At 36.4% G+C, this 14,042-nt stretch overlaps 1 protein-coding gene across 1 annotated transcript in view; it reads right to left on the bottom strand.

Annotated features, from left to right (window-relative positions):
* Positions 1-1,900: 1,900 nt before the first annotated feature.
* The window catches only part of LOC110025776 (ubiquitin-activating enzyme E1 1), a 21,215-nt gene continuing 9,073 nt past the window's right edge, over positions 1,901-14,042 (bottom strand). The window contains exons 2-6 of the mRNA XM_020726427.1: positions 9,963-10,180; positions 6,052-6,846; positions 5,100-5,968; positions 4,303-4,735; positions 1,901-2,716 (exon numbers count right to left, since the gene is read on the bottom strand). Of these exons, the coding sequence (XP_020582086.1) occupies positions 2,129-2,716; positions 4,303-4,735; positions 5,100-5,968; positions 6,052-6,846; positions 9,963-10,180 (2,903 nt within the window). The 3' untranslated portion in view covers positions 1,901-2,128. The remainder of the gene's footprint in view (positions 2,717-4,302; positions 4,736-5,099; positions 5,969-6,051; positions 6,847-9,962; positions 10,181-14,042) is intronic.

The raw sequence follows: 14,042 nt of genomic DNA, 5'->3' as shown, positions 1-14,042 counted from the left end.
AAGCATAAATTTTTACATAGGATGTTGTCTAACTCGACTAGAGTGTTAAAGGCATCCCCAACCAAGATAGGGACAAAGCCCTTTATGGAGCGATTCCAGCTATGTAACTGGGCCCCTCTCCTCTTCTCTTTTTTCAGCAGCATCTTTGTCAATTAATTGACAAGTATAAGTCCCACATATACCTATTCCACATCTTTCATCGTCATAAGAAATTAGAGATTTATTTCCTTTAACCTTAGGGCTATCGAGATTCCCTTGGACAGTATAATTCATGGATTACTGATAAGGGATCTCTGTTCAGATTGGGTCAACTGTCTTGACAACGAGGTAAGCTTAGGGTCTCCATAGATTGAGATAACAGATCAATTGTATCTTAACCTGACAACCTCTACTTGCTTAGGGATCTCTCCCCTTTCCGTTGACACCTCTTTTGAGCCCTGTTGATTCCATTTAAAAAATCATTGATATCATCTTGTGTGCCTTACATTCCTGAGCGCCGCCGCCCGTAGTGGATACGGTGATTCACCCTCTGCCCTATGGTCTGGTGTGAGCGTCGAAAGCATCAAGATTCTCTCACTCGAGATGATCAAAGTCTAGTTTCTCAAATAATTGGATATCAAAAATAATGTAAACAAGACTTTCTTATCGAGAGTATGCTTGGACTCTCCCAATATGTAATTAACCAAATGAATATGTTCCTTTCGGAGCTGCTTTTAACCCAGAATAACACAAAAACTTGATTCTCTAGTTGTGGGTTACTTTTATAGGGTTCTCTTCGCGAATATGTTAACAATGTATTTTCGATCCAATCCCGTTTCGGGCGTACGCACTTGGACTATCGTGTGAAGGTTACCTAATGAAAGTTGTTCACGTTTTTTTAAAATTGTTTGTCTAATTTTTTCATATTTTATTTCTCTCTGGTTTCTCTTTTCTTTAAATCATTTTCATGATTCAAAATAGAGACTTATTTGGAAAGAATTATACAACGACGATAAGATAAACCGACGACTCCAAAAGTGTACTAAAAAGAATGAAAACAATCCCTACTAAGCTCATTAACTTGTAGGGCTATGTTACAACCATAAATTAATAAAAAAAAACAATTGCTCACTATTGCACATGCTTATCACAACCCTTCACACCTTGTGATATCTCATCATTGGTTTTTAACAAACCCCATTCTCTAATGATTGTCTCCTCTTGAATTGTGTTAACCATTTAGTTACTTCAAGTCATTTGTAAATCATGAATGTTTGAATTCAATAACAACATCATTGAGGGCAACAAAATCAACATCAAAAACTTTTTAAGAGCTACCATAAGAAAAGAAGTTTGGCGACAACGATCACATGAAGCCCCATACGTGATTTGTCTTTTAAGTTTCGAACAAGTTTTATTTTTTTGCATACCTAGAGAATGTAATAGAGCATCTTATAGTTCTTTTCTTTTGACACATGTTGATGATGGTAATCTTTCTTCTATACTTCTAGATGATAGATCACATTTTTATACATGAGTGCAACATGCATACTTTTTATAACATGTGTTTTTATTAATGCAAAATGCAATATTCAAGCAAAGCAACTTATTTTTGTGCCAAACTTGCCCTTCATAGTTCTTTTCTTTTGTCGCATGTTGATGATAGTAATCTTTTTTCTATACTTCTAGATGATAGATCACATTTTTGTACATGAGCGCAACATGCATACTTTTTATAGCATGTGTTTTTATTAATGCAAAATGCAATATTCAAGAAAACATATATTGCCAGTATTCCAGAAGAAATGAATTCAGCAGCTTCTCCGCACATATTTTACATCTCTACCTTCTCTTCATCAACATTTCAATACTTATAAGCATCTTATATAGATATCCTGAAACTATACATGTTAATATAAACTGACAGGTGAAAATGACTTCCAATATAGAAATTTGTAAAGGAAATTCCTTGTATAATTTCTATTCCCCTTTAAAGAAAAATGGTAGCACAACACCATTTTGCATAGAACTCACCGCAATAAAAATGAAAAATGACAGACGAAAATCTAAGCCGATGGCATAATAAACTTTATATTCTTAGGACAAATAGCAATCTAATTTATAGCTATGTTCTCTAATCTAATATTAACTATCGAAAGTAAATGGAAATGAGCGGTATATCAATGTCATTGCCTTCATCATCCTCACAAGCAACAACGACGTCTAGATGCCTTCTATACGAAGGCACCTCCACCTTAGCCACTTCTCTTGCTAAGTCCACTATTTTCTTCTCCAAACGGTTATTATGACTAGCAAACAAATTATTGTAAAGTAATGACGTACCGCAGGAAATGCTATATGCACCGAGTCCCCTATCAGATAGCCATTTCAGGAGTTCACTTAGTGTCAAGTTCCCTTCTATGATCCAACGATCCCACACCGTCCATTTCATATCACGGTGCTTAATTTCCTTGGGAGCAACCGGGGAGAACAATGGGAGTGCGAGATTAGCGAAGGTATTTCTGTAATCTTCTCTTTTGTGCCCACCAGCAAGGACTTTGTAGAGTTCAAGACAAACAAGGCCAGTAGCCAGGGCGGTGGAAGTTGCAATTGCTGGGATAATTCTACCAGCAATAAATTTAGCCTTAAGTTTATCAACTTCTGGAATGCTGTAGTTTCTTGCTCGCATATTAGCAACCCCAGCAATAAAATCCATATGGTAATTTGTGTCATCATCCTGGAGAGATCAGTGAAAAGTTTTGTAAAACAAGTAATCATTTAAGAAAGAGATAACAAAACACACATTTGCCAATGATTCTTAGCAGACTGAGAAGGTCGAGCTACAGGTCTTGATCAAAATGAGCGATGAATTAATGAAAAAGGAGTTATGATTTTTTAATTTTCTCATTCGGTGAGAGAGAAAAAAACAATGTGCTATGTAGCATTGCTCTTCAAGAAATGACATAACACACATTTGCCAATGATTTTTAGCAGACTGAGAAGGTCGAGCTACAGGTCTTAATCAAAATGAGCGATAAATTAATGAAAAAGGAGTTATGATTTTTTTAATTTCTCATTCGGTGAGAAAAAAAAATAATGTGCTATGTAGCATTGCTCTTCAAGAAATGACAATACAACAACAACAACAAGCATTTATCGCACTAAGTGGGGTCAGCCAAGAAAAGAAAATAATAGCATGAAAAATTTAATCTTCAATGCAAGTCTAGAGAGTGAACCATCAAATTCACAGATTCAGAAAGACTAACATGAAATTTTATCATCCCATGTCAGGTAACTTGACAGGCTATGTTTGCTGAGCATTTGATGCAGTAAATAGCCATAGTATGTCATGTAAAACAGATAAAAAAATAGAAGAAAGAAAATCTGCATGTCTAATTACTGCTGTTGATCCTCCAGTTTCCAGTGAAAGGGTTGAGGGAAATTGTAGGAAGCTTCATGAATATGAATAGGGAAGTATAACATCTGAATTAATTAAGAAATAAGTGTGATTAAGCATTATAATTTCTGCATTTTAAAGATTAAGCGTTATAATTTCTGCATTTTATATGGGATTAGAAAATCTTTCGTAATTTTTTGGTTGATTTGACCTCGGAAGAAGGGAAAGTGATTAAGCATTATAATTTCTGCATTTTAAATGGGATTAGAAAATCTTCTGTAATTTTTTGGTTGATTTGACCTCGGAAGAGAGGAAGAGAGAGAGAGAGAGAGAGAGAGATAAAAAAATAGAAGAAAGAAAATCTGCATGCCTAATTACTGTTGATCCTCCAATTTCCAGTGGAAGGGTTGAGGGAAATAGTAGAAGGAAGCTTCATGAATATGAATAGGGAAGTATAACATCTGAATTAATTAAGAAATAAGTGAGATTAAGCGTTATAATTTCTGCATTTTATATGGGATTAGAAAATCTTTCGTAATTTTTTGGTTGATTTGACCTCGGAAGAAGGGAAAGAGAGAGAGAGAGAGAGAGGGAGGAAGTGAGAGGGAGGGAGATTAGCATTCAATTTAGAGGGAGAAATCCCTCAACAAGATAACCACTAAAATATAGATTAGAAGAATGGGAAGGAGAATACTCAACTACATAAAATAAATCAAATTGATGATCATCAAAAGTCAATGCAAAAATATCAGAATATTCTTTGTGTACTAATATAAATGAAATAAAACTAAAATTACTCCTATCGGCTTAAATGTTTATGCTCAGCTTCCAGTAATAATCTAAAAGGCAGTAAATAGTTGGTAAAGCCTAAGCGACACATTGTGGCCGAGAGGAGGAAGAAGACATATAAGAGGGGCGGAACAAACCTTCTCAAACTGAATAGGGCACATTCGAAACCCTGGGGGAAGCCTTTTGACACATGCTTCCAATTTAGCAATAAGATCTTCAATTACATCAGTATCATCAATAGATGCAGCGGTAAGATTGGTTGCTGTCTCATCCGTTACAATTTTAGCATCCTTTTTTGGCTTAAAATCAGAAATTAAGACACTATCAACAACATCAGCTAACATCTTTGGGTTTTTGGCCCAATCAGGAACAGGAATCCCAAAAGACTCCGCTCTCAAAATAGAAGCAGCCATGATAAATTGGAGATGCCCTGGATCACAAGAGGAGAACTGCAATGGACGTGGAAAACGCTTGGGAGCAGACCAAAATGGTGTGCCTGTACTGGTGAGAGAATCCTCTGGGAAGGTAAACGTCAACTGCTTCACTCGATTGGTGAAGTAATCCTCAAACCTGGAAGCACAAAAGCATTCATTCAGCACTGATTTCAAATTAACAGTAAAAGAAAGTGAGATCATGAACGGCATGAAATAAAGCTAGCCTTCAGCATCACTATCAAAATGAGTTTATTTGAGATTTTTAAGAATGATATTATAAAACGGACTAATTCTTAAATTGGTAAATCAGTCATAGCATTACTGACTAATTTAGAAAATCCTGCAATAAGTAGGAAATAATAGTAAGACAAGAATCCAATGCAATCTTCCACTGGGAAGTCATTAAGAAAAGGACAAATTTTTGCATGAAATTTTGGAAAAGCATTCTCTTGAACATTTTAAGAACTATAATTAATAGATGATACTGACTGGGTACTCACTTCAGTCTTGACCATTTAACACAGTCCTCAAATGTCTCACACCTCTCCTTCTCAAGAAATTCATAAACACGCTCAAGTAGGTCCCTGGCCTGAGCATCACCTGCATTTCTCATGGACAAAGCATATTCTTCGGGGTTGGATAAGAAATTGTTCACTTCATTGGGAGTTCTTTCAAACAAACCTTCAAACTCGGAGCGGGCCCAGCTCAAACAATGATCAATATTGTGGGGGAAAGAATGGACCGTGCACATAGGTGCTTGCTTCTCAGGTGGATCTCTGGAAGCTCCATAATTCTCAGTCAGATGAGGTATGACCATCTGGGTATTACACTTGGCACCAAGTGTTCCAGATTCTAGAAGCGGCTTCTGGAAATATACACACCGCATATCCATGTACAGTCTAGCATTTACATTGTCCAGTGCATTGATGACAACGCTCAGGCTCTCCCAGAAAGCATCATTAAACACATCTTCAGTCTCTGGGCTTGCTCGATTTTGGAGAGCTTCAACATGTGTTAGTGGGTTGATTGAGCTAGCCGCGGCAGCAGCTATTGTAGATTTGGCTTGTCCAATATTCCAATCACGGAATAAGAACTGGCGGCTCAGATTACTCTTCTCAATCACATCATCGTCTGTTAGAGTCAACTTCCCATTCTGACTGCAGCAAACTCCCATTAAAGACAGATTCTTCAGAAACTCACATCCAAGAGCACCAGAACCCACCATAAAGACTTTAGCCTCTTCAATCTTCTTTTGAAGCTTTGATCCAAAAACAGAAATTTGGGCATCATAACGGCAATTTAAAGGCTTCAAATCATCAGCATTCAATGGTTCCGCTGGAAGTGACTCAACCGAATCAAAGTAGAATAACTGAAACAGTACTTAATTATCACATGCTAGGAACTCAATTCATAACAAGTAAAAGAAAAATATAGAAATTACAGATGCTTAACCTGAAAAAGTGGATGGAACTTCCCAGAGCACGCTTTCACAACCTCCTGGCCTACAATGCCACCAAACATTGCAGCCATTGGATTTAAAATTGCTCGGGAACCACTAGCAAAATACTGCAGCAGCTTATCGTCAATCTCTTCCAGTTTACCCTCCACCAGGCATAAATTGATGTTAGTAACAAAATCTATCAGCCTCTGAGCATCCTCTTTAGAGCCAGCAATAGGGAAACGACCCAAATCATGCCTAAATTTGTCCAAGGCTTGGAAAGCCAAATGTAATAAAGGTGGGCGATCATACTTTGAGAAGTCGCTCAGAAGATAGTCACCTGGCTCCTTAAGAGAAACTTCTAAGGTTTTAAAGCGAAGGATCTTGGGTAGCTTTACCTGTGTTACAATACCTCCTTTCTCATACCTGCCAAAATTTGTAGTATCCTCCTCGAGAGTAAATGAATATGGGTTTACATTTTTTATTTTTCTTGGCTTTCCGTCATTTAGCTCATTCATTCCATCGATTTCAGAGAAAACAACAAGATCCCCATCTTGGAACTCAAGCCTTTCATCATCAATGCAGTAGACAGCTGCAGGGTTGTCATTACTGATAGAAGCCACAATACCACTGTGAGGTTCTTCGCCATCAACATCAAACACAGTAAACTCTGGGCCAAAATCACAAAACACACTACCAAAAAGTCCTCGAACTTCAGATTTTATAAAGGCAATTGGCGGTTGGTGATTGTGGCAGAACTCATCATATTCGATGGCTTCCTCTAAAGTAGCATCAGTAAAGACAACGGCCTGCAGCGTAGAAATAACTATATCAAGTTCAAGGACATGGTGAGTACACTAACATTCAATAAGTAATATCAAGTTTGGCCTGCAGCGTAGAAATAACTATATCAAGTTCATCAAGTTCAAGGACATGCTGAGTACACTAACATTCAATAAGTAATATCAAGTTTGTCTAATTGGTAAAAGATTAAAAAAGGGAATTTTTTCTTTAACTTGGACCAGTTGATGTGTAATAATGAAATATTATGAAATAAACAACACTTCTATTGTTTTGAAATAAGCGGGACTGTCTGGATAGCAATATGATAATGCAGCTAAGAGACCATATTGCCGGGGTTGGAAATGAATCAAGCGTTTGACAAGCTACAAATATCTCGGCTCGATTAAAGCTCATTCATGATTGCTCAATTAACTAATCAAACAAATTTATACACTTTTATAACACTTGGGTTTTCAATTGAACAAAGTTTGAACAACATATTGCTCAGTTCAATTATGATCATTATGAGTAAATCTATACCTAAAGATAGCAAGTTTGTATATTTCACCCTATGGCAAGAATATAAGTAATTTGCTGTAATAAATGAATTATAGTGCATAAAAAAAAGGATAAGAGTCTTTTGTGTGTGTTATATTCTCTTTGTAGGTTGGTTTTGTTCACGAACATATGACATTTGTATATATTTGTTGGAATGCTTGATTTCATTGTTCATTCGGAAACTTGTTCAACTATAGTATCATTTATTAAGCTCGACATGTTACCTGTTAATAAGTGTTATGAGACTTGTTTCGTTCTTTTGTTAATGGGATCGATAACGCTTGATAGTTTTGTTCATTAATGAGCTAGATAAGGAAAGATATGTTAGTTTGTTAATGGGTTCAATAAGGCCCAATTAGTTAGCAAGCAAGCGGCACTCATTAATATGCTTGATAAAGCTCATTTGGCAGAAAGCAGTCGATAGTAGAGCTTGTTAATGGCACAATAAGGCATGTTTATTCACTAAATGAACCAAAGAAGTGCTGAGCTCAAACAACTATGATTTTCAATGAACCAAGCTTAACACAAACATAAAAGCTTGAATCAAGCTTGAATTGAGCTATATCAGGTTAATAATAAATGAATTTGGCCATGCACAAGTTCTTGCTCGGCTCGGTGCGCTTACCCCCATACATGCTGCCAAGAATAACCGCAATGATGTTTTAATAAGGATAACGAGGTTTAGAAAATAAGCCAAACGCTAAGTGGGTGGAAATTATGATGGTTCGTGGATTATGTAGTAACTATAATAAAAACTCAGCAAATTTTACACTAATTCAATCTAACTCCTTCCTCATTTGCATTGCTCCGTCTGTGGTTTCATCTCATCATTGCCAACCCTCGCAAATCAATCCCTCCAATCACAAACAAAAAATGCAATCAGTCTATCCATATCAATTCAACTCAAAAACTGGATTACAATCGGAGTCAAATAGATTGAATCAACTGAAAACCATCTGTAATAAGTTGGTAAAAAGAAAATCAGGTAAAACCCAATCCCAACCCAAGGCAAACTAAGCATAAGAACTTCAAAAACTCAAAACATTTAAAATTTTCATTGAAATGATTTCCATGCACCATACTGCATTCCATGACATCTAGAGCAACATGTTGGGAGAAGTATTAGCAATGAGACCCGCAACAATTGATTATATAATGAAGTGGAAGGATTCTAAAAGGGGAGATCTCAGTTTTTAATCACATATAAAGGGGTTCTACTGTAATAAATGCTATCCTTAGCTTCAAACTCTAGATCATATTTAGAGGCTTACAGACTATAGAAGAGGCCAATGCCTAACTAACTCAGTTGTCATCATCAAATGTAGCCGTGTCATAGAATAACTTTCTTCACTTGGCAAATAGGGTCCTCAACATCTCAATAATTCATTGGCTAGAATTCTATCAGTCGTCACCAAAAAAAGGCAATCTTTGCTAAAAAATAATTGACTCAAGGAAAGAGAAGTAATCACCTACTCTAGATATTTCTCAACAGATACTGAACTCAGTTGCAGCTGCTTGTCCAAGGCTTTGCCCAATTATAGCCAAGTGAGGCCGAGCTCACTGTATGAGGATTATATATATCAAACCCAAAGCATCAATGAATTGGATCAATTATGAGACATGGATGGTGTACCTTAGATTATGGTGAACCATGGTAGAGTCTGAACACCCTTTTAGTAATAATTTGGAATATTAGATAAAGCCATAATAGAGAAATAGAATAAAAAATCATTTTCTTTGGCCCCATAACCACTTCTTTTTCACCCAGAATTTATTTCCAATACATATAAGCTACCCAAACTTAGGGTTTCCTAGCATAGATAGGTTAAATTGGAAAAAGGAATTACATCACATTTCAGTTGGCAATAATAGAAGTCATACAATTATTTTGTTGTGCTGAATTAATATTGAACAGTTTCAATCAAAGAAGGATGATTTCTAACAGCATCCATTTGAACTGTTAATCATATTGTTTTCCTTAGCTGAAAACTACTCGTAGAAAATTAAGATGTCTCAGTTCTAAATGTTAGCTTGGATGAGCAGAGCATCCAGTCGAGCTCCTTGAGTTCTAAATGTCTTAGGCACCACTCCACTAAAACATGATCTTTGATATTTTGATGGCTTGACCAAGAAACCATTTTACAATGATTTAAGTGATTTTGATGATAATAAAAAGGACCCAAAAAGATAGGAGAAAGCTGAAGATAAAACTATAGAAATGGAAGAAGTGATTTTGAATATTGATAAGATTTAACAGTTTATCCTGAAAAGCATTCAAATTCTAAACTTCTTAATATATGTAATCCCACAAATGTATAGCTAATTGCAAAATTCTGCATGAGGAGAATTGTGGAAATATTATCTCCCAGATATCAGAGCAGTTGTCATAAAAATAAAATAGAAACCAATAAAACAGACAAGTCCAATCAGTTACATTAATATGGTATGCCTACATAAAATGGTTTTATTAAGGTTAGTTTGCCAGAAGATTATCCTATTTTCCCGAAGGATCATAAAGAAAAAGAGAACAGATGCAAAAAGTCCATAGCCTCAATGCGTAGACAAATACTAATAAAAAAGAAACCTGGAAATTTGAAAGATGCTCTTTTGACAACTTCTCTGTAATTGTTGATATCGTGACAGCATTGTTAAGATCTTGCAACTTTTGCAGACAAGCAAGGGCTCGATTTTTACCAATATCGCCCTCCGACAGAAAGAAGTTGCTAGACAAGTCCCATATTTGTACATCCTCTTCATCATGCAAGGTAACGGACTTTACTCCTGCAAGGACTATATTCTTTGCTGGAAAAAAAAAAGAAAAAAAAAACTTCAAATCAGTTTCCCTCAACAAGTCAGCATCAAAACAAATGTATTTCATGCAATTAATAAAGTACATGGTCAAATCCACAGGCAGATTACTAAACAAAGCTACAAGCAGATTACAACACTTGAAACCTTAACTACATACCAAGCTACATTAAATCAGACTATTCAGACTTCCTCGATCATATCAATATCATGTTCAGTTATGTCAGAATAGTTTTAAAATAATAGAACTTGGGCACCATGTCACAAAATTAAAACAGAAACAAAATCGATAAAAAATAGGAGAGCCAACTAATAAACAAATTAATTAAGAGGATTCCATTTTTCCATACATGCCGGCCCTCAGGAGCATATATATAAGGGAGAGAGGTTAATTTTTAAGCATGTATGTATTACTAATATGTCAAGTTCATTTCATCAATCGTGGAGGGGCTTGGTTTAGCAAAGTGTTGAAGCTATGTTTCTTTCAAAAAGCAGACACATTATAATTTTCATTTGCGTGGGAATTATGTAACACAATTTAAAACCGCACATGCACTTACTCCACAAATCGTGGCCATGGATAACAAACTAGTCCATTTACGAATGTATTCACAACTTTCTATGATATTGACAAAACAAATATGATGGAAGCTTAACAATATCTCAGGCCTCCCATGTACACATCTCCCACTTTTCGTTCTCTCTTTTCTGTGCTAAAAAAGCTTTTTAAAAGGTACTCCTTCCCAAGTTTTCTTGTCATATTCACTGATGGGAGAATCCTTATTTAAAATTGCATTGAGACACTCCTCAAAAGATTTGGGTGAGCCATACGCCTCACATTTGGTGAAGCGCACCTCACTTCAATTATCTTGAGACATGTGCCACATAGGCTTAGGGTTTCTTTTTAAATTTTACTTAATGTCAATCTCCCCCCTCTCACACATGCATGATCTCCCCTCTCACAATCTCCTCTCCCATGAATACACCAGCATCCCCTAGTGTCGCCATCATCGCCTACTACTGTGGCCCGGACCCCTTGTTGTGCATGGCATCCCCTCTCACACATGATCTCCCCTCCCACTCATAGATGGAAGCTTAACAATATCTCAGGCCTCCCATGTACACATCTCCCACTTTTCGTTCTCTCTTTTCTGTGCTAAAAAAGCTTTTTAAAAGGTACTCCTTCCCAAGTTTTCTTGTCGTATTCACTGATGGGAGAATCCTTATTTAAAATTGCATACACCTCACATTTGGTAAAACGCACCTCGCTTCAATTATCTTGAGACATGTGCCACATAGGCTTAGGGTTTCTTTTTAAATTTTACTTAATGTCAACCTCCCCCCTCTCACACATGCATGATCTCCCCTCTCACAATCTCCTCTCCCATGCATACACCAGCATCCCTTAGTGTCGCCATCATCGCCTACTACTTTGGCCCGGACCCCTTGTTGTGCATGGTATCCCCTCTCACACATGATCTCCCCTCCCACTCATACACTGGCATCCTTTACATTGTTGTCATTACCACTTCATCCTGCTGCTTCCACCATCAAGCCTTGTTGCGCATAATCTTCTCTCTCAAACATGATCTCCCCTCTTAGGCTGCCCTTAGCGCCACCGTCGTCGATATCTGCTTCTTCCACCACATATGGAAATTGAAGATGAGGAGAAATGGAAAAAAAAAGGATACTCCAGAATGAGGAGAAAACAATTCAATATGTAGATAACTCTAATGAAGACCCATTAAGTGATGAGAAAAAAATGGACTTTTGAATTTAAAAATTCTAATATTGATGACGTGTTATATTTTAATTTAAGTAGAGGGTAATATGAGTGAGAGAGAGGCTATGTTAAACATTTTTTTTGTTATGTCATCGAGTTTTAGTGTTCTACTTTGATATCTTAGTTTTTTTGATAGTTTGATACTTATATATCCCAACTTATTTCATGAATTGATATTTTGATATTAACATGACGCAATTTGTTACTTCTTAACTTTTAGGATGTTAATATGTTAATTTTCAAATTGTTAATATATTAAGATGTTATTATATTGATTCTTGCTTCATGTTTTAAAGTTTTCACAATACTCATTCCTTCAAGGAATTTTTGGAATTTGAGATTTGTCTTTAAACCATCTGTTGGCTTAAGACTTGTCCTGCAGAATAAAACGATTAAATACTCATTTATGCATTTTAATCCTTGATTGGGACTTATATGCTCGTTATCTAGATAAGAACACAGCTAGATCACATTTAAAATCAAGTTCACATAAGACAGAAAAATCATCAAATGAACTTAAGGATGACTTATTTGGTATACATCATCTACAACAAAGGATTGAAGAATAGAAATCTGAAGAAAAATAGTTTAAAGGATGGTGAGAATTCCCTACTATGTGAATATATGACATTAGATGATCAATTATTTATAGATGATGTCAATGAGATAACTTCATCTGAGACACAACAAAAGGATCTAAAATTGACTTCTTCTAAGATGACAAATAAAATTAGTATCTAACATAATGCAACAAGAGATAAAAAAGATATCCATAAAAATTAAAATATTTGAAGTTGTTTTAGATATAATTAATAATCATAATTTATTATTAATTATATTTGATTAGGATAGAGAAAAATGAATGAGATTGATGAGATTAGGATAAGTGAGAGAAATTGAAGACAACTAAAGATAAGACAGAAGAGAAAGCTATTTATTATCAATCAGGAATAAAAGAAATCATAATAAAGAGTTTCCTTCTTCGCAATAATGCAAAGAAAGAAATATTATATTTGCACGGATTCTCTCCTTTTTAGCTGAAATATTTAGATTATGAATATGTATTAATTAAGTTACTTAAATTAGATTATACTGAATATTTTGTACCTAAAATAGATTGTACAAACTACTATTTATTGGAATGAAAGCAAAGGAAAAGGCATTCAGTCTATTTACTCAAAATATTGTCATGATATCAGAGCTTGAATCCTTGAAATTTTAGTTTTTGTTATATTTGTCTGGCATGTTCGACGGCTTCCTTACCGGTTCGACAGCTTCCTTACCGGAGAGGTCGTTCTTATCTTTGAGTTCTGTGGAATCTTCGTCCGCTTTGATTGAGTTCTACAGCTGCTTCAAGCCAATCGCCTTCGATCGGACCAGAGCCGATCGCCTTCGATCGGACCTTTGGTGCTGAGTTTACGACTGGTGCGGCATCTCCGGACATCTCCGCTCCGCTCGCTCTGGTCTGGACTTCTCCTCTGGTGCGGCATCTTCGGATATCTGCCGTTCGCTCCCGCTCGTTCGATCGTCGCATCTGCCGCTCGTTCGATCTTCGTTCTTTGCATCTGCTCCGCGATCGATCTGTCCCGATCGTTCGATCGATCGTCCTGCACCACTCCGCGATCTTCGCATCTGCCGAGTCTCGTGCCTCGATCCACCGATCCACTCCGCGATCTTCGCATCCTGCATTCAGAGATACCGTGCGGACATCTCTGGACAATCCTGCATCCACTCCGCGATCTTCGCTTCTGCTGTGTCTCGTACCTCGCCTGAAGTTCTTCGCATCTACCAACCTAGCCCTTGATTTGAATTTTATTTATTTTTAAAATGTCTTCTGAAATCTTAGTTATCAAATTTACGGGAAAGAATTATGCCGCATGGGAATTTCAACTTAGAATGTTCTTAAAAGGGAATGAGCTTTGGGGTCATATTGATGAATCTACCCCAGCCCCTACTGAGACAAAAAATCTTGGTCAATGGGAAGCAAAGGATGCACGGATTGTTTCCTGGATTTTGGGATTTATTAAAGCTCATATGGTGAACAATTTACGATCTTTTGGCACAGCTAAAGAA

The sequence above is a fragment of the Phalaenopsis equestris genome, unplaced genomic scaffold (assembly GCF_001263595.1).
Source record: "Phalaenopsis equestris unplaced genomic scaffold, ASM126359v1 Scaffold000330, whole genome shotgun sequence".
NCBI lineage: Eukaryota > Viridiplantae > Streptophyta > Magnoliopsida > Asparagales > Orchidaceae > Phalaenopsis > Phalaenopsis equestris.
This window is presented reverse-complemented; position numbering and strand designations above follow the sequence as displayed.